This window comes from Agelaius phoeniceus, unplaced genomic scaffold, assembly GCF_051311805.1.
Source record: "Agelaius phoeniceus isolate bAgePho1 unplaced genomic scaffold, bAgePho1.hap1 Scaffold_303, whole genome shotgun sequence".
Lineage (NCBI taxonomy): Eukaryota > Metazoa > Chordata > Aves > Passeriformes > Icteridae > Agelaius > Agelaius phoeniceus.
The window spans coordinates 139-18,243 of record NW_027509932.1 but is presented as its reverse complement, the minus strand read 5'-3'; the positions used below and the strand labels follow the sequence as shown (position 1 = coordinate 18,243).

Genomic DNA, 18,105 nt, shown 5'->3' with positions numbered 1-18,105 from the left:
AGGCGGCGGAGCTACGGGAACGGGAACGGCGCCGCGGCGCCGGCACGGGGCGGCTGGGCGGGCTGGGGCGGTTCGGCAGGGATCAGCGAGACTGCGGGTGCCGGAGCCGTGGGGTCCGATGGGGAGGTGGGGGCGCCCTGCAAGCTGGGACCAGCACCGCGGCAGCCAAATCCCGGCGGGAGATATTATTAAAGTGCTTTACGGCAATTTTTACGACATTGCTGCTGTACAGCACCTTTTACGGCAGTTGCGTTTTATGACAGCCCCCTCAGCCCGCAGCCCCCGGTGTCACCCTGCAGCCCCCAGACCTTGTCCCTGCCTGGTTTATTTGGGTCTTTATTTGGGTCCTGCTGCACAGGTGGGCGCTGGGTGGGGCAGGGGGCGTGGCAGGGGCGGGGAAAAGGGGGCGTGGTGAAACCTGGGGTCTGGGCAGGTGGGCGGGGCTGTAGGAGGGACCCCGGTGCTGCCCCTTTTGGCACCCCAAGGGCACCCAGAGTCCCCGGTGCTGGCCGCTGTTCTGGGAGAATTTAGCGCAGTTTTGGGACATTTTAAGGCTTTTCTGACGTTTTGGGAGTTGTTTTTTCCGTTGTTGTGGCATTTGGGTGTTGTGGAGCACGCATGCAGGTGGCAGCAGCAAGGCTGGGCCAGGTGACGCAGGTGACACACAGGTGACACAGGTGGCACAGGTGACAAAGGTAACACAAGTGACACACAGGTAACGCAGGTGACACAGGTGACACATAGGTGACACAGGTGACACCCAGGTGATGCAGGTAACAGGTGACACAGGTGACATACAAGTGACACAGGTGACAGGTGATGCAGAGGACACACAGGTGGTGATGCAGGTAGGTGATGCACAGGTCACACAGGTGGCACAGGTGACAAAGGTAACACAAGTGACACATCGTGATACAGGTGACACACAGGTAACACAGGTGACACATAGGTGACACAGGTGACACCCAGGTGATGCAGGTAACAGGTGACACAGGTGACACACAGGTGACAGGTGATGTAGATGACACACAGGTGACGAAGGTAACACAGGTGACACACAGGTGATACAGGTGACAGGTGATGCAGATGACACACAGGTGGCACAGGTGACGAAGGTGACACAGGTGACACACAGGTGACACCCAGGTGATACAGGTGACAGGCGATACAGGTGACACCCAGGTGACAGAGGTACCCCCGAACCCTCCCTGCCTGGGAGGGCGCCCCTCTGCAGAATCCCTGCCCTTATCCCAGTGAAACCAACCCCGGGAATTCCACCAGGCCTGACTGGACAGGCCGGGCTGTGCTCCGCACCCCAAAACCCCAAAACCCCAAATCCCAGCACCCTGCAGCTGCTCCGGGCTGCGCTTCACAAACGCAGGACCCCAAACCCCCTAAAATCCCCCCAAAATCCTTCACACATCCCCGAGAGCCCCACAGGCAACCCCCAAAACCACCACAACACTGAAAATGCTCAGATTCCCCTGAGGATCCCCCCAAAATCCCCCAAATCCCCCCCACAAAAACTCGCTGGAGGCGGTGCCAAAGCTCAGTGGCCGCTTTATAAAAAGGGGGGGCTCGGGGGCCCCCCCGTATCAACATATGTACAGGGGAGAGGGGCATGTACAGGTATTTACACCCCCCCGGGGGTATTTACAGAGCTGGGGGGGGGAGGGGAGGCGCGGGGGAGGGCCTGGGGGAGGGGCAGACCCCCCCCCCCCCCCCTCCCCTCGGCAGGGTCCCAGCCCCCCCCCCCCCCCCAGACACGCCCCGAGTTTCTACAAGAAACAGCCAAAAAAAAGGGGAGGAAAGGAGCCTTTTTCTGTGGGGGGGAGGGAGGGGCGGCGACGTCACCGCGATGACGTCACGGCGGTGTCGTGGTGACGTCATCGCGGGCACTGTGCGGTGGGGGGAGGGGGGAGGGGCAGCGACGTCACGGCCGTTGGGGGAGGGGTCGATGGTGACGGTGACCCCAGGGCGTGGCCACGCCAGTGACGTCATCCGTGGTGGCCCCCGAGGTCAGCAGTGGTGGCCAAGGGTCACCCAGAGTGGCCAAGGGTCACCCAGAGTGGCCAAAGGTCACCCGCGGGGTCCCCTCTGGTCACCCACAGTGTCCCCTCTGGTCACCCACGGTGTCCTTGGCCCAACAGGGGTGGCCACGGTGGCCTAAGGGCGGCTCCTGGCGTCCCTGGGTCGGTGGTGGCCCCGCAGGTCAGCCCTGGTGGCCAAGCTGTGATGGAAGGTCCATTGTGGCACCCAAACGCCAGCCCTGGTGGCCAAGAGCCAGCCCTGGTGGCCAAGCTGTGCTCCAAGGCCAATTTTGGCGCTGACCATGGTGGCCAGAGGCCAACCACAGCGATTGAAGGACAATGGTGGCAGCCGAGCAGTGGCCAAAAGTCACCCCTGGTGGCCAAAGGGTGATGGAGGCCAACTGTGGCACCCAGCCACTGACCTGGCGGCCAAACCCCAATGGTGGCTGCCCCAAACCGCCCCTGGTGCCCAAGCCTGGCCCGGGCCAGCAGCCAGCCCCAGCTGGGCTAGAGCTGGGCTAGAGCTGGGCCGTATCTGGGCCAGAGCTGGGCCATGGCTGGGCAGGGCTGGGCCAGAGCTGGGCCATAGCTGGGCCATGGCTAGGCCAGAGCTGGGCCATGGCTGGGCAGGGCTGGGCCATGGCTGGGCAGGGCTGGGCCAGAGCTGGGCTAGAGCTGGGCCAGAGCTGGGCCATAGCTGGGCCATGGCTGGGCAGGGCTGGGCCAGAGCTGGGCCAGAGCTGGGCCATGGCTGGGCCATGTCTGGGCCAGAGCTGGGCTAGATCTGGGCTAGAGCTGGGCCATAGCTGGGCCAGGGCTGGGCCATAGCTGGGCCATAGATGGGCCATAGCTGGGCCATGGCTGGGCCAGAGCTGGGCCATAGCTGGGCTAGGCCTGGGCCAGAGCTGGGCCATGGCTGGGCCGTATCTGGGCCAGAGCTGGGCCAGAGCTGGGCCATAGCTGGGCAGGGCTGGGCCAGAGCTGGGCTAGAGCTGTGCCAGGGCTGGGCCGTATCTGGGCCATAGCTGGGCAGGGCTGGGCCAGAGCTGGGCTAGAGCTGTGCCAGGGCTGGGCCGTATCTGGGCCATAGCTGGGCCATGGCCGGCCAGGGCTGGGCTAGTTGAGGGTGCCGCGGCAGCTCTCGGTGCGGCACAGGCACGGGATCTTGGTGTCCTCGATGGGGAACTTGTAGTCGTAGGTGATCTCCTCGTTGACGCCGATGGGCTGCTTGGAGTAGATGACAATCTTCTTCTGCGCCTCGATGGTGATCACCTTGGCGTAGCAGTTGGGCTGCGGGAGGCACCGCGGGGTCAGCCCCGAGCCCGGAAACGCCCTGGGCCTGAAAACCCCTCCAGGGACCCTCAATGGTCCTGAAAACCCCTCCAGGTACCCTCAGTGGTCCTGAAAACCCCTCCAGGGACCCTCAATGGTCCTGAAAACCCCTCCAGGGACCCTCAGTGGTCCTGAAAACCCCTCCAGGGACCCTCAATGGTCCTAAAAAACCCCTCCAGGTACCCTCAATGGGCCTGAAAACCCCTCCAGGTACCCACAATGGTCCTGAAAAACCCCTCCAGGTACCCTCAGTGGTCCTGAAAACCCCTCCAGGTACCCTCAATGGTCCTGAAAACCCCTCCAGGGACCCTCAGAAATGCCCCGGCCGGGCTCACCGTGCAGCAGTGGTTGATGAATGATAACGAACATCATTAAACCATCATTAAACCCAGTTTATCCCTGGTTTATCCCCGGTTTATCCCGGTTTGGGCTCACCGTGCAGCAGTGGTTGATGAATGATAACTAATGTCATTAAACTCAGTTTAACCCCGGTTTATCCCCAGTTTATCCCCAGTTTAGCCCGGTTTATCCCGGTCTGGGCTCACCGTGCAGCAGTGGTTGATGAATGATAACTAACATCATTAACCCCGGTTTATCCCCAGTTTAGCCCCGGTTTAACCCCAGTTTAACCCCGGTTTAACCCCAGTTTATCCCCGGTTTAGCCCGGTTTGGGCTCACCGTGCAGCAGTGGTTGATGAATGATAACTAACATCATTAAACCCGGTTTATCCCCAGTTTAGCCCCAGTTTAACCCCAGTTTAACCCCGGTTTAGCCCCAGTTTAGGCTGGGCTCACCGTGCAGCAGTGGTTGATGAAGCGCGCCAGGTTCCCGCACTTGGTGGCGTCGATGATGGTGTCGTGGTCCACGCGGAACAGGTAACTGCTGCCGATGCCCTCCTGCGCGTAGCGCTTCTCGCGCATGTCCGCCACCACCTGGGGACACCGAGGGGACACCGTGGGGACGCTGGGGGGGTCTGGGGACACCGTGGGGACACTGGGGGGGTCTGGGGGACACTGGGGGGCTCTGGGGACACCCTGAGGGGCTCTGGGGACACTGAGGGGCTCTGGGGACACTGAGGGGCTCTGGGGACACCATGGGGGGCTCTGGGGACACCCTGAGGGGCTCTGGGGACACCGTGGGGACACTGGGGACACCACGGCGACACCGTGGGGACACCCTGAGGGGCTCTGGGGGCTCTGGGGACACCGTGGGGACACTGAGGGGCTCTGGGGACACCCTGAGGAGCTCTGGGGACACTGGGGGTCACCGTGTGGGCACTGAGGGGCTCTGGGGACACTGGGGGGCTCTGGGGACACCATGGGGACACTGGGGACACCACCGGGACACTGTGGGGACACCCTGAGGGGCTCTGGGGACATTGAGGGGCTCTGGGGGCACCATGGGGACACTGGGGACACCCTGAGGGCTCTGGGGACACCACGGGGACACCGTGGGGACACTGGGGGGGCTCTGGGGACACCATGGGGTTACCATGGAGACACTGGGGGGCTCTGGGGACACCACGGGGACACCATGGGGACACCATGGGGACACCAGGGGGCTCTGGGGACACTGGGGGGCTCTGGGGGGCTCTGGGGACACCAAGGGGACACCACGGGGTCACCATGGGGACACTGGGGAGCTCTGGGGACACCCTGAGGGTCTCTGGGGACACTGAGGGGACACTGAGGGGACACCGAGGGGACACTGGGTGACACGGACCTGCCGGATGTTCTGCCCCACATACTCGATGACCATCTCATCCGCCGCGATCGGCTCCATGGCGAACAGGCCCCACTCGTGGATGCGGCTGCGGCCGAAGCGGAGTCGCTTCTTCCGGAACTGCGGGGACACGGGGACAGGGGGACAGGGGGACAGGGGGACACAGGGATGTGTCACCAGGGTGGGGATGGGACATGGGGACACAGGGACAGGGGGACACGTCACCAGGGTGGGGACAACAGGACAGGGGGACACAGGGATGCATCACCAGGGTGAGGACAGCACAAGGGGACAGGGGGACACAGGGATGCATCACCAGGGTGAGGACAGCACAAGGGGACAGGGGGACACAGGGATGTGTCACCAAGGGTGGGGACAGCACACAGGGACATGGGAGAGGTGGCACCGCGGGTGGGACAGCAGCAGGAAGGCACGCACGGAGAACAGGCACGGGTGGCACAAAGGGACAAAGGGACAGGAACAGGGGACACTGGGGACACACAGGGACACGGGAGAGGTGGCACTGGGGTGGGACATTGGGAAGGCACGCACGGAGAACAGGCACGGGTGGCACAAAGGGACAAAGGGACAGGAACAGGGGACACTGGGGACACAGAGGGCACCGGGGTGACGCCCCTGGGGACACAGGGGGTGACACGAGGCCCCACCTTGAGCTGGTTGAGCTTGAGCAGGTCGCTGTCCGGCAGCGCGGCCGAGCCGATGGCGCTGAGCAGGCGCCGCTGCTCCGAGCGCCGCTCCGACAGCACGCGGTTGGGACCCTGAGGGGACAGGGACAGCGTGGAGGGGACACTGAGGGGACAGGGACAGCGTGGAGGGGACAGCAGGGACAGCGTGGGGACAGGGACAGCGTGGAGGGGACAGCAGGGACAGCACGCGGTTGGGACCCTGAGGGGACAGGGATGGCATGGAGGGGACACTGAGGGGACAGGGACAGCGTGGAGGGGACAGCGGGGACACTGAGGGGACACTGGGGAGCTCTGAGGACACCCAAGGACACCCAGAGCACACCCAGAGCACACCCAGGGCACACCCAGGCACACCCAGGGCACACCCAGGGCACACCCAGGGCACACCCAGGGCACACCCAGGCACACCCAGGGCACACCCAGGTGACACCAAGGGCACACCCAGAGCACACCCAGGGCACACCCAGGGCACACCCAGGGACACCCAGAGCACACCCAGGCACACCCAGGGCACACCCAGGGACACCCAGGGACACCCAGGGTCACCCAGGGTCACTCAGGGCACACCAAGGACACACCCAGGGCACACCCAGAGCACACCCAAGGACACACCCAGGGCACACCCAGGGTCACCCAGGCACACCCAGGGCACACCCAGGGCACACCCAGGGACACTGAGGGTCACCGAGGGTCACTCAGGGCACACCCAGGCACACCCAGAGCACACCCAGGCCACACCCAGGCCCACCCAGGGTCCCCGCGGGCTCACCTGCGTGTCGGGCGCGTCGGGGTCGGGGCGGGGCGCGGGGCAGGGCCGCAGGTAGCGCGCCTTCTCGCGCCGGCTGATGGGGTACCAGCCCTCGCTGCGCGCGCTGCCCGTGCGGTGCTCGCGGCTCTCGGGCCAGCGGCGGCGCCGGCACCGGCGGGGGCTGCTCGAACGCGTCAGTGCGGGCACGCGTCAAGGACAACGGGGACGAGCGGGGGAACCAGGGGAACCGCGAGAACCGGGAGAACCAGGACACCAAGGACAAAGGGGACGAGCGGGGGAACCGGGAGAACCGGGACATGAGGACACCAAGGACAAGCGGGACAAGCGGGAGAACCGGGGGAACCGGGAGAACCGGGATAACTGGGACAAGCAGGACACCAAGGACAACCGGGACAAGCAGGATAACCAGGATGATCGGGAGAACCGGGACAACCAGGACACCAAGGACAACAGGGAACAAGCGGGACAAGCGGGACAACTGGGACAAGCAGAATAATCAGGAGAACTGGGACACACCAGGACACACCAGGACACACCGGGACACATGGGACACACGGGACACATGGGACAACGAGGACACACCAGGACACACCAGGACACACCAGGACACATGGGACAACGAGGACACACTGGGAGAACCGGGACACACCGGGAGAACCGGGACAAGCGGGACACAGGGACAAACAGGACAAGGACACCAAGGACAAGCAGGATAAGCAGGACACCTGGAAAGGACAGCGAGGGCGATGGACAGTGGGACAAGGGACACCAAGGATAAGGACACCAGGGACAACTGGGACAACTGGGACACCGAGACAAGGACAACCGGGACAATGACACCGAGACAAGGACACAGGAACGAGGACACCAGGGCACGCCAGGAGAGTGGGGGAGAGAACCCAGCACGCCCAGCCCAGCACTCGCTCCCACAACCCGAGTGGATCGTCCCCATTGCCCGTCCCCAGCGCCCGTCCCCGTGTCCCCAGCCGTCCCCAGTGCCCATGCCCGTGTCCCCCTGTGTCCCCAGCTGTCCCCAACACCCATGCCTGTGTCCCCCCGTGTCCCCAGCGCCCCATCCCCATGTCCCCAGTGCCCATGCCCGTGTCCCCCCGTGTCCCCAGCGCCCATGCCCGTGTCCCCCTGTGTCCCCAGCTGTCCCCAGCAACCATGCCCATGTCCCCAGCTGTCCCCAGCACCCATGCCCGTGTCCCCAGTGCCCATGCCCATGTCCCCCCGTGTCCCCAGGCCCCGTCCCCGTGTCCCCCCGTGTCCCCAGCTGTCCCCAGTGCCCATCCCCATGTCCCCAACACCCATGCCCGTGTCCCCAGCTGTCCCCCAGCTGTCCCCAGCACCCATACCTGTGTCCCCAGCCGTCCCCAGTGCCCATGCCCGTGTCCCCCTGTGTCCCCAGCTGTCCCCAGCGCCCATGCCCATGTCCCCAGCTGTCCCCAGGCCCCGTCCCCGTGTTCCCCCGTGTCCCCAGTGCCCATGCCCATGTCCCCAGCTGTCCCCCCGTGTCCCCAGGCCCCGTCCCCGTGTCCCCCCGTGTCCCCAGGGCCTCTCCGGCGCAGGATATCAGTGTGAGGCACCCAGTGGGTGTCGTTCAGCCAGTGCGCGGCCCCGTCCTGCTGCAGCAGCCGCTCGTAGGTGAGGCGCAGGAACCGCGCGTCCTCGGCGTCCAGCCCGGCGCTCCAGATGTCGTACAGGATCGTCATCTGCTCGAACTCGCTGCGCGGCGCGAACGCCACCGCGGGCGCAGGGGGCGCGGCGAGGCCGCCCCGGGGGCGCAGCCAGCGCCGGCCGCCGCTGCTGTCGCTGCTGCTGTCACTGCTGCCGCTGCTGCCGCTGTCGCTGTCGCCCTCCTCATCCTCGCTGTCGCTCGAGGACGAGGGCGGCGGCGCCCGGTGCCGTTTGCGCCGCGCCGGTGCCGCCGGTGCTGCCGCCGAGGCCCCGTCGGTGGCGCCGGGCGGGGGCAGCTCGGCCACCACCTCCTCGGGCGCCTCCAGCACCTCCTCGAGGCCCCACGGGCCGTGGCCGGGCGTGGCCGGGGGCGGCGGCGCCGCTGCCGCCGCTGCTGCTGCTCTGGGGGGCGCGGCCCGCGCCAGGGGCACGGCGTAGTTGTGCTCCAGCAGCACCGGGGGCTCCCGGCCCGGGGGTCCCGCGGCGGCCTCGCCGTGCTCGGAGCCCGCGGAGGAGGCGTCGCTGTCGCCGTCGCTGTCGCCGCGGGTGAGGGCGATGGCGGCCAGCACGGCCAGGTCCCCCCCGGGCCGCTGGGGCTGCGCCCCCCCCCCCCCGGGCCAGCTCCAGCAGCGAGGACGCCCCCAGGTGCTCGGCGGGGGCGCGGGGGGGGGCGCGCCGGGGCGGGGGGCGCCGGGGGGGGGGCGCGACCCCGGCCCCCGCCCCGCCCCCCCCGCAGGAGGGGTCGTCGCCCCCCGCCCCCCCCCAGCTCTTGACCAGCGAGGCGTGGTCGGCGGGGAGGTTGGAGACTGGGCGGGGAGGGGGCGGGGCCGCGGGGGGCGGGGCCGCGGGGGGCGGGGCCGCGGGGGCCGGGGCGGGGCGCGGGGGGTCCCGGCGGCGGGGGGGGGGCGGGGGAGGAGGGAGGGGCTTGGGGAGAGGGGGGGAGGGGCTGGCGGGGGGGGGGGAGGGGGCGGCTCCTCGGGCTTGCGGCGCTTCTTGGGGGGGGGCAGGAGGGGGATGGGCGAGGAGGGGCGTGGCGGGGGGGGCGGGGCTGCGGAGAGAGAGAGAAAAAGGGGGGGGGGGGGTCAGTCGGGGGGGACCCCGGGAAATGAGGGGAGACCCCCACCCCAAAATGAAGGGAGACCCCAAAATTCAGAGAACCCCCCCAAAAATGAGGGGAGACCCCCACCCCAAAATGAGGGGAGACCCCAAAATTCAGAGAAACCCCCCAAAAATGAGGGGAGACCCCCCCCACAAAATGAGGGGAGACCCCAAAATTCAGAGAAGCCCCCCCAAAATGAGGAGAGACCCTGAAATTCAAGGAGACCCCAAAATCCCGGTGTACCCCCAAAATTTGGGGAGACCCCAAAATCCGGGGAGACCCCAAAATCCGGGGAGACTCTAAAATCCGGGAAAACGCCCCAAAACGAGTGAAGAGACCCAAAAAATCTGGGGAGGCTCCAAAAATCAGGGAGACCCCAAAATCTCGGGATATGCCCCCAAAATGAGGGGAGACCTGAAACTCACAAAGACCCCAAAATCCGGGGAAACCCCCCCAAAATGAGTGGGGAGACTCCAAGATTCAGGGAGACCCCAAAATCCCGGGATATGCCCCCAAAATGTGAGTGCGTGGAGAGGCCCCAAAATCCCGGGATATCCCCCCAAAATAACGGAACGCTCCCCAAAACGAGCGCAGGCCCCAAAACCCCAGGATTTCCCCCCAAAACGGGGAGGGGGCACTCACCGGGTTTGGGCTCCGGGGGCCGCGGCGGCTCCGGGGTCTCTTCGGCCTCGTCCTCGGAGGAGGAGGAGGATGAGGATGATGAGGATGATGAGGATGAGGATGATGATGATGAGGATGGGGGGGCCGAGGAGGAGCTGCTGGAGGCGCTGCCCCCGCCCCCCTCGTACGGCGAGAACTTGGAGGAGCCTTCGCTGCCGCCTTCGGCCTCCTCCTCCTCCTCCTCCTCCTCCTCCTCCTCTTCCTCCTCCTCTTCCTCTGTGGGGACAAGGGGGGACATGGGCTCGGTGTCACCTCCCCCCCGGTGTCCCCACAGCCCCTCGGGGTCCCCAATGCCCTCGATGTCCCCCCCCCCTTGTCCCCAGTGTCCCCAAATGTCCCCAGCGCCCCCAAGCCCCTCAATGTCCCCAATGTCCCCAATGTCCCCAACCCCCTCAATGTCCCCAATGTCCCCCAATGTCCCCAATCCCCCCAATGCCCCCAATGTCCCCCCAGTGTCCCCAATGCCCCCCAATGTCCCCAATCCCCTCAATATCCCCAACATCCCCAATATCCCCAATGTCCCCCCAATGTCCCCAATATCCCCAATGTCCCCCCATTATCCCCATTGTCCCCAATGTCCCCCAATGTCCCCCCAGTGTCCCCCCATTGTCCCCAATGTCCCCCCTGACCGTGTCCCCTCCTGGCGGGGGGTCCCCATTATCTCCATTACCCCCCATGTCCCCCCCAATGTCCCCAATGTCCCCCAATGTCCCCAATGTCCCCAATCCCCCCAGTGTCCCCAATCCCCCAATGTCCCCCCATTGTCCCCCCCTGACCGTGTCCCCTCCTGGGGGGGGGTCCCCAATATCCCCAATAGCCCCAGTGTCCCCAATGTCCCCAATGTCCCCCAATGTCCCCCCAATGCCCCCCAATGTCCCCCCAGTGTCCCCAATGTCCCCCCAGTGTCCCCCCCTGACCGTGTCCCCTCCTGGGGGGGGGTCCCCAATGTCCCCAATCCCCTCAATGTCCCCCCAATCCCCCCAATGTCCCCCCAGTGTCCCCAGTGTCCCCAATGTCCCCTCATTGTCCCCCTGACCGTGTCCCCTCCTGGGGGGGGTCCCCAATCCCCCCAATGTCCCCCCAATGCCCCCAATGCCCCCCAATGTCCCCAGTGTCCCCCCCCTGACCGTGTCCCCTCCTGGGGGGGGGTCCCCAATATCCCCAATATCCCCAATGTCCCCCAATGTCCCCAATGCCCCCCATGTCCCCCTCAATGTCCCCATTGTCCCCAATGTCCCCCCCTGACCGTGTCCCCTCCTGGGGGGGGGTCCCCTCCTCTCGCCGTCCCTGCGGCCCTGGGGGGGGAGGGGCGCCTCCCCCTTCCTCCCCCTCCTCCTCCTCCTCCTCCTCTGCGCCGCGGCCGCTTCGCCTCGCGCTCCTCCTCCTCCTCCTCCTCCTCCTCCTGGGGGCAACCGGGGCGTCAGGGGGGGCCCGGGGGGCATTGGGGGGGATTTGGGGGGGATTGGGGGGGATTTGGGGATGTCCCGGGGGAAATTGGGGGGATTTTGGGGGGAAACTGGGGGTCCCAGGGGGATTTGGGGGATTTGAGGGGAATTAGGGGGTCCTGGGGGGGATTTTGGGGGGAAACTGGGGGAGTTTGGGGGTCCCGGGGGATATTGGGGGGGTTTGGGGGGGATTTGGGGGTCCCAGGGGGGATTGGGGGGGACTTGGGGGTCCCAGGGGGGATTTTGGGGGGAAACTGGGGGGGATTTGGGGGGGATTTGGGAGGAATTGGGGGGAAACTGGGGGAGTTTGGGGGGTCCTAGGGGAGATTGGGGGGTCCCGGGGGGATTTGGGGGGATTTGGGGGGGAATTAGGGGGTCCTGGGGGGATTTTGGGGGGATTTGGGGGGGAAATTGGGGGAAACTGGGGGGTTTGGGGGAGTTTGAGGGGGATTTGGGGGGAAATTGGGGGTCCCAGGGGGGTTTGGGGGGATTTGAGGGGAAATTGGGAGGGTTTGGGGGGGATTTGGGGGGGATTTGGGAGGAATTGGGGGGAAACTGGGGGAGTTTGGGGGGTCCTAGGGGAGACTGGGGGGTCCCGGGGGAGATTGGGGGGATTTGGGGGGGAATTAGGGGGTCCTGGGGGGATTTTGGGGGGATTTGGGGGGAAATTGGGGGTCCCGGGGGGGATTTGGGGGGGTTTGGGGGGATTTTGGGGGGAAACTGGGGGGATTGGGGGGGTCCCAGGGGGGATTTGGGGGGAATTAGGGGGTCCTGGGGGGATTTTGGGGGTATTTGGGGGGAAATTGGGGGGGTTAGGGGGGATTTGGGGGGAATTGGGGGGAAACTGGGGGGTCCCAAGGGAGACTGGGGGGGATTGGGGGGTCCCAGGGGAGATTGGGGGAAATTGGGGGAGATTTGGGGAAGATTTGGGGGGTCCTGGGGGGAAATTGGGGAGAGTTTGGGGGGAAACTGGGGGGGATTTGGGCACAGGGGGGTCCCAGGGGGTCCCAGGGGTCTCGGGGGGATTTTGGGGGGGATTTTTGGGGTCGGTTTTTGGGGTGGGGGTCCACCTTGGTGGACGAGGACTCCTCGGAGGGTCGGGGTTTTTGGGGGGTCCCGGGGGTCTCAGGGGATTTTGGGGGGCTCAGGGAGCTCCCAGGAGTTCGGGGTTTTTTGGGGGGTTTTGGGGGTCTCGGGGTTTTTGGGGGGGTTTTTGGGGTCGGTTTTTTGGGGTGGGGGTCCCACCTTGGCGGACGAGGACTCCTCGGAGGGTCGGGTTTTTGGGGGGGATCCCGGGGGTCTCAGGGGTTTTTGGGGGCTCAGGGGGCTCCCAGGAATTCGGGGTTTTTTGGGGGGGTCTCAGGGGTTTTTTTGGGGTCACTTTTTGGGGAGGGGGTCCCACCTTGGCGGGACGAGGACTCCTCGGAGGGTCGGGGGTTTTGGGGGGGCTCAGAAGGGCTCAGGGGGGTCCCAGGAGTTCGGGGTTTTTTGGGGGGGGGTTTTGGGGGTCGGGGGTTTTTTTGGGGGGTCTCAGGGGTTTTTTGGGGGGTTTTTTTGGGGAGGGGGTCCCACCTTGGCGGACGAGGACTCCAAGGAGGGTCGGGGGTTTTTTGGGGGGATCCCGGGGGTCTCAGGGGTTTTTGGGGGGCTCAGGGGGGTCCCAGGGGGTCGGGGTTTTTTGGGGGGGTTTTGGGGTCTCGGGGGGTTTTTTTGGGGGGTTTTTGGGGGGGTTTATTGGGGTGGGGGTCCCACCTTGGCGGACGAGGACTCCTCGTAGGCCTCCTCGCCCTCGCTGTCCAGCCGGAAAAGCTTCCGGTGCTTCCCGGGGCCCTCGGGGCGCGGCAGCTCCTTCTCTGCGGGGCCGTTTTGGGGACATTTCAGGGGGTTTTGGGGTTTTTGGGGGTTTTGGGGGGGTTTGGGAGGGGTTTGGGATTTTCTGGAGGTTTTTTTGGGGGGGGGGGGTTGGGGGGTTTTTTTTGGGCAGATTTGAGAGTTTTGAGGATTTTTGGGGGGTTTTTTGGGGGTTTGATTTGGGGTTGATTGGGGTTTTTTTGGGGTTTCCTGGGGTTTATTGGGGTTTTTGGGGTTTTTTTTTGGGGGATTTTATTTGGGGTTTTTGGGGTTTTGATTTGGGGTTTATTGGAATTTTTGGGGTTTTTTTGGGGGGTTTCGATTTGGGGTTTTTGGGGTTTTGATTTGGGGTTTATTGGGTTTATTGGGGTTTTTTTAGGGGATTTTATTTGGGGTTTTTGGGGTTTTGATTTGGGGTTTATTGGGATTTTTGGGGTTTTTTTGGGGGGGTTTTGATATGGGGTTTATTGGGGTTTTTGGGGGGTTTCCATTTGGAGTTTATTGGGATTTTTGGGGTTTTTTTGGGGGGTTTCGATTTAGAGTTTATTGGGATTTTTGGGTTTTTTCGGGGAGTTTTGATTTGGGGTTATTGGGGTTTTTGGGGTTTATCTGGGGGATTTTATTTGGGGTTTATTGGAATTTTTGGGGTTTTTTTGGGGGGATTTTATTTGGAGGTTATTGGGTTTTTGGGGTTTTTTTTGGGAGTTTCGATTTGGTGTTTATTGGAATTTTTGGGGTTTTTTTCGGGGGTTTCCATTTGGGGTTTATTGGAATTTTTGGGTTTTTTTTGGGGGGATTTTATTTGGAGTTTATTGGGATTTTTGGGGGGGTTTTGATTTGGGGTTTATTGGGGTTTTGGGGTTTTTTTGGAGGGTTTTGATTTGGGGTTTATTGGGGTTTTTGGGTTTTTTTGGGGGATTTTATTTGGGGTTTATTGGAATTTTGGGTTTTTTTTGGGGGGGGTTTGATTTGGGGTTTTTAGGGTTTTTTGGGGGGTTTTGATTTGGGGTTTATTGGGGTTTTTGGGGTTTTGATTTGGGGTTTATTGGGGGTTTTTTTGGGGTTTTGATTTGGGGTTTATTGGGATTTTTTGGGGGATTTTATTTGGAGTTTATTGGGGATTATTTGGGTTTTTTGGGGGGTTTTGATTTGAGGTTTATTGGATTTTTGGGGTTCTTTGGGGGATTTTATTTGGAGTTTATTGGGATTTTTGGGGTTTTTTGGGGGGGTTTTGATTTGGGGTTTTTTGGGGTTTTTGGGGTTTTTCTCGGGGGTTTTGATTTGGGGTTTTTGGGGTTTTTTTGGGGTTTTTTTCGGGGATTTTGATTTGGGGTTTATTGGGATTTTGGGGTTTTTTTGGGGGGGTTTGATTTGGGGTTTATTGGGGTTTTTTTGGGGGTTTCGATTTAGGGTTTATTGGGATTTTTGGGGTTTTTTTTGGGGGGTTTTGATTTAGGGTTTCTTGGGTTTTTCGGTTTTTTTTGGGGGATTTTATTTGGGGTTTATTGGAATTTTTGGGGTTTTTTGGGGGATTTTATTTGGAGTTTATTGGGATTTTTGGGGGGGTTTTGATTTGGAGTTTATTGGGATTTTTGGGGTTTTTTTGGGGGGTTTTGATTTGGAGTTTATTGGGATTTTGGGGTTTTTTCTCGGGAGTTTTGATTTGGGGTTTTTGGGTTTTTTTGGGGGGTTTTGATTTGGGGTTTATTGGGATTTTTGGGGTTTTTTTTGGGGGGGGTTGATTTGGAGTTAATTGGGATTTTTGGGGGATTTTATTGGGATTTTTGGGGTTTTTTTGGGCGTTTGGTTTTTATTTTTTGCTTTCTGGGGGAAAGATTTGGGGTTTTTGGGGATTTGAGGGGCATTTTGGGGTTTGAGGGGGGTTTTGATTTTTTGGGTTTGGATTTGGGGTTTTTTGGGTTTTTTGAGGGGTTCGATTTGGGGTTTTTGGTGTTTTTTTGGGGGTTTGCAGGTTCGATTTTTTTGGGTTTGGTTTTTTGGGGATTTTTGCGGATTTTTGGGGTTTTTGGTGTTTTTTGAGGGGTTCGATTTGGGGTTTTTGGTGTTTTTTGGGGGGTTTGTGGGTTTCATTTTTTGGGTTTGGTTTTTTGGGGATTTTTGGGGTTTTTGGGGGTTTTTGGGGTTTTTGGGAGGGGCCCTCACCATCCTCATCCTCCTCGGGGGGGGTGGGGGGCCGGGGTCTCTTCTCCTCCCCGGCCTCGCCCAGCTCCGAGGGCTCTTTCCGCTTCACCTGGGGGAAAACGGGGCGAAAACGGGAAAAAATGGGCAAAAACGGGAAAAAAGGGACAAAAACGGGGGAAAAATGGGCAAAAACGGGAAAAAAGGAGAGAAAAATGGGGAAAAAGGGACAAAACGGGAAAAAAGGAGAGAAAAACGGGAAAAAAATGGGCAAAAATGGGAAAAAAAGGGGCAAAACGGGGAAAAATGGGCAAAAACGGGAAAAAATGGGCAAAAATGGGAAAAAAGGGGCAAAAACGGGAAAAAAGGGGCAAGAACGGGAAAAAAGGAGAGAAAAATGGGAAAAAAGGGGCAAAAATGGGAAAAAATGGGCAAAAACGGGAAAAAAAGGGAGAAAAATGAGGGAAAATAGGCAAAAACGGGAAAAAAGGAGAGAAAAACAGGAAAAAATGGGCAAAAATGGAAAAAAGGGACAAAAATGGGAAAAAAGGGAGAAAAATGGGAAAAAAGAGAGGAAAATGGGAAAAAAAGGACAAAAATAGGGAAAAAAGGACCAAAAACAGGAAAAAAAGGGACAAAAATGGGAAAAAGGAGAGAAAAATGGGAAAAAAGAGAGAAAAATGGGAAAAAAGGGACAAAAACGGGAAAAAAAGAGAGGAAAATGGGAAAAAAGGGACAAAAACAGGAAAAAAGAGACAAAAACGGGAAAAAAGAGAGAAAAATTACAAAGAGAGGAAAGTAAAAAATAAAAAAGAGAAAAATCAGGAAATAACAGAAAAAAGAAAAAGGGAGAAAAAATTCTGAAACCCCAAAAACCCTCCCCAAAAAGGGACACCCAGCACCCCAAAATCCCCCAAGGACCCCCCCAAATCCCCCAATTTCACACCCCAAATGCCCCAAATTCCCCTGTTTTTGCCCCCAAACCTTGAAGGAGGGCAGCGGAGCCCCCACATCCCCCAATCTCACCCCAAATGCCCCAAATTTGGCCGTTTTTGCCCCAAACCTTGAAGGAGGGCAGCGGAGCCCCCAAATCCCCCCAATCTCACCCCAGATGCCCCAAATTCGGCCGTTTTTGCCCCAAACCTTGAAGGAGGGCAGCCTGAGCGCCCCGCGCAGCCCCGAGCCCCCCAAACCCCCCAATCTCACCCCAAACGCCCCAAATGCCCCAAATTCCCCCGATTTCACCCCCAAAACCTTGAAGGAGGGCAGCCTGAGCGCCCCGCGCAGCCCCGAGCCCCCCAATCTCACCCCAAATGCCCCAAATTCGGCCGTTTTCACCCCAAACCTTGAAGGAGGGCAGCCTGAGCGCCCCGCGCAGCCCCAAACCCCCCAGTTTCACCCCAAATGCCCCAAATTCCCCCGATTTCACCCCAAACCTTGAAGGAGGGCAGCCTGAGCGCCCCGCGCAGCCCCGAGCCCCCTCCCCGGGCCCAGTCCACGAGGGAGAGGAGGGCGGGGGGCGGCTCCTTCGGCCTCGCGCGCTCGGGGGGCTCCTCCCGGCCCCGCCCCGACTGGAACGGCTGCGGAGCAAAAATGGGGTGAAATTGGGGGGATTTGGGGAAATTGGGGTGGAAAGAATGGGGGGAAATTGGGGGATTTGGGGAAATTTGGGGTGGAAAGAATGGGGGCCGAAATTGGGGGGATTTGGGGAAATTTGGGGTGGAAAAAATTGGGGAAATTGGGGGGATTTGGGGAAATTTGGGGGGATTTGGGGTGGAAAGAATTGGGGGAAATTGGGGGGATTTGGGGAAATTTGGGGTGGAAAAGAATGGGGGGAAATTGGGGGGATTTGGGGAAATTTGGGGTGGAAAGAATGGGGGGAAATTGGGGGATTTGGGGAAATTTGGGGTGGAAAGAATGGGGGGAAATTGGGGGGATTTGGGGGAAATTTGGGGTGGAAAGAATGGGGGGAAATTGGGGGATTTGGGGAAATTTGGGGTGGAAAAAATTGGGGGGAAATTGGGGGATTTGGGGAAATTTGGGGTGGAAAAAATGGGGGGCGAAATTGGGGCGGTTTGGGGAAATTTGGGGTGGAAAAAATTGGGGGAAATTAGGGGGATTTGGGGTGGAAAGAATGGGGGCAAAATTGGGGGGATTTGGGGAAATTTGGGGGATTTGGGGTGGAAAAAATGGGGGGCGAAATTGGGGCGGTTTGGGGAAATTTGGGGTGGAAAAAATTGGGGAAATTAGGGGGATTTGGGGAAAGGAGGGGGAAAATTCGGTGGGTCGGGGGGGGGATAGATTTTGGGTCAGTTTAGGGTGATTTTGGTCCCGTTCCCACCTTGACCTGCTCCTCCTTGCGCATTTTGAGGTGGTTTTGGGGCAGGTTTTGGGGTGGTTTTGGGGCAGGTTTTGGGGTGGTTTTGGGCAGTTTCGGGGCAGTTTCAGGGCAGTTTTGAGGCGGTTTTGGGGCAGTTTTGGGGCAGTTTTGGGGCAGGTTTGAGGCAGTTTTGGGAAGTTTTGGGGCAGTTTCAGGGCAGTTTCGGGGCAGTTTTGGGACAGTTTCAGGTCACATTTTGGGGCAGTTTCAGGTCACATTTTGGGGTGTTTCAGGGCACATTTTGACGCCTTTCCCGCAATTCTGGCCCT

General features: G+C 60.8%; 2 protein-coding genes across 2 annotated transcripts; both read right to left on the bottom strand.

Annotated features, from left to right (window-relative positions):
* Nucleotides 1-1,543: 1,543 nt before the first annotated feature.
* Nucleotides 1,544-10,259, bottom strand: LOC143693130 (uncharacterized). The gene is made up of 7 exons (XM_077173155.1): nt 9,983-10,259; nt 8,138-9,289; nt 6,562-6,737; nt 5,754-5,864; nt 5,086-5,205; nt 4,158-4,295; nt 1,544-3,320 (listed from the first exon to the last, which is right to left on the bottom strand). Exons 1-7 carry the CDS (start codon nt 10,257-10,259, stop codon nt 3,147-3,149), a joined length of 2,148 nt encoding a protein of 715 aa, XP_077029270.1. The 3' UTR covers nt 1,544-3,146.
* A 972-nt stretch (nt 10,260-11,231) lies between these two features.
* On the bottom strand, nt 11,232-17,821 carry LOC143693137 (histone-lysine N-methyltransferase SETD1A-like). Its single transcript, XM_077173156.1, has 5 exons — nt 17,798-17,821; nt 16,893-17,036; nt 15,481-15,568; nt 13,219-13,319; nt 11,232-11,423 (listed from the first exon to the last, which is right to left on the bottom strand). Exons 1-5 carry the CDS (start codon nt 17,819-17,821, stop codon nt 11,232-11,234), a joined length of 549 nt encoding a protein of 182 aa, XP_077029271.1.
* Between the last annotated feature and the right edge of the window lie 284 nt (nt 17,822-18,105).

Bases quoted from the DNA above. Each gene is read 5' to 3' on its own strand.
- LOC143693130 (XM_077173155.1), bottom strand. From the start codon at position 10,259: ATGTCCCCCCTTGTCCCCACAGAGGAAGAGGAGGAGGAAGAGGAGGAG. The intron at 6,738-8,137 runs ATATCCTGCGCC...GCGTGCCCGCAC, and splicing joins CCACTGGGTGCCTCACACTG to TGACGCGTTCGAGCAGCCCC. The intron at 3,321-4,157 runs GTGAGCCCAGCC...TGCCTCCCGCAG, and splicing joins TCATCAACCACTGCTGCACG to CCCAACTGCTACGCCAAGGT.
- LOC143693137 (XM_077173156.1), bottom strand. From the start codon at position 17,821: ATGCGCAAGGAGGAGCAGGTCAAG. The intron at 13,320-15,480 runs GTGAGGGCCCCT...ACGGCCCCGCAG, and splicing joins CCCCGAGGAGGATGAGGATG to AGAAGGAGCTGCCGCGCCCC. The intron at 11,424-13,218 runs GTGGGACCCCCA...GGTTGCCCCCAG, and splicing joins AGGAGTCCTCGTCCGCCAAG to GAGGAGGAGGAGGAGGAGGA.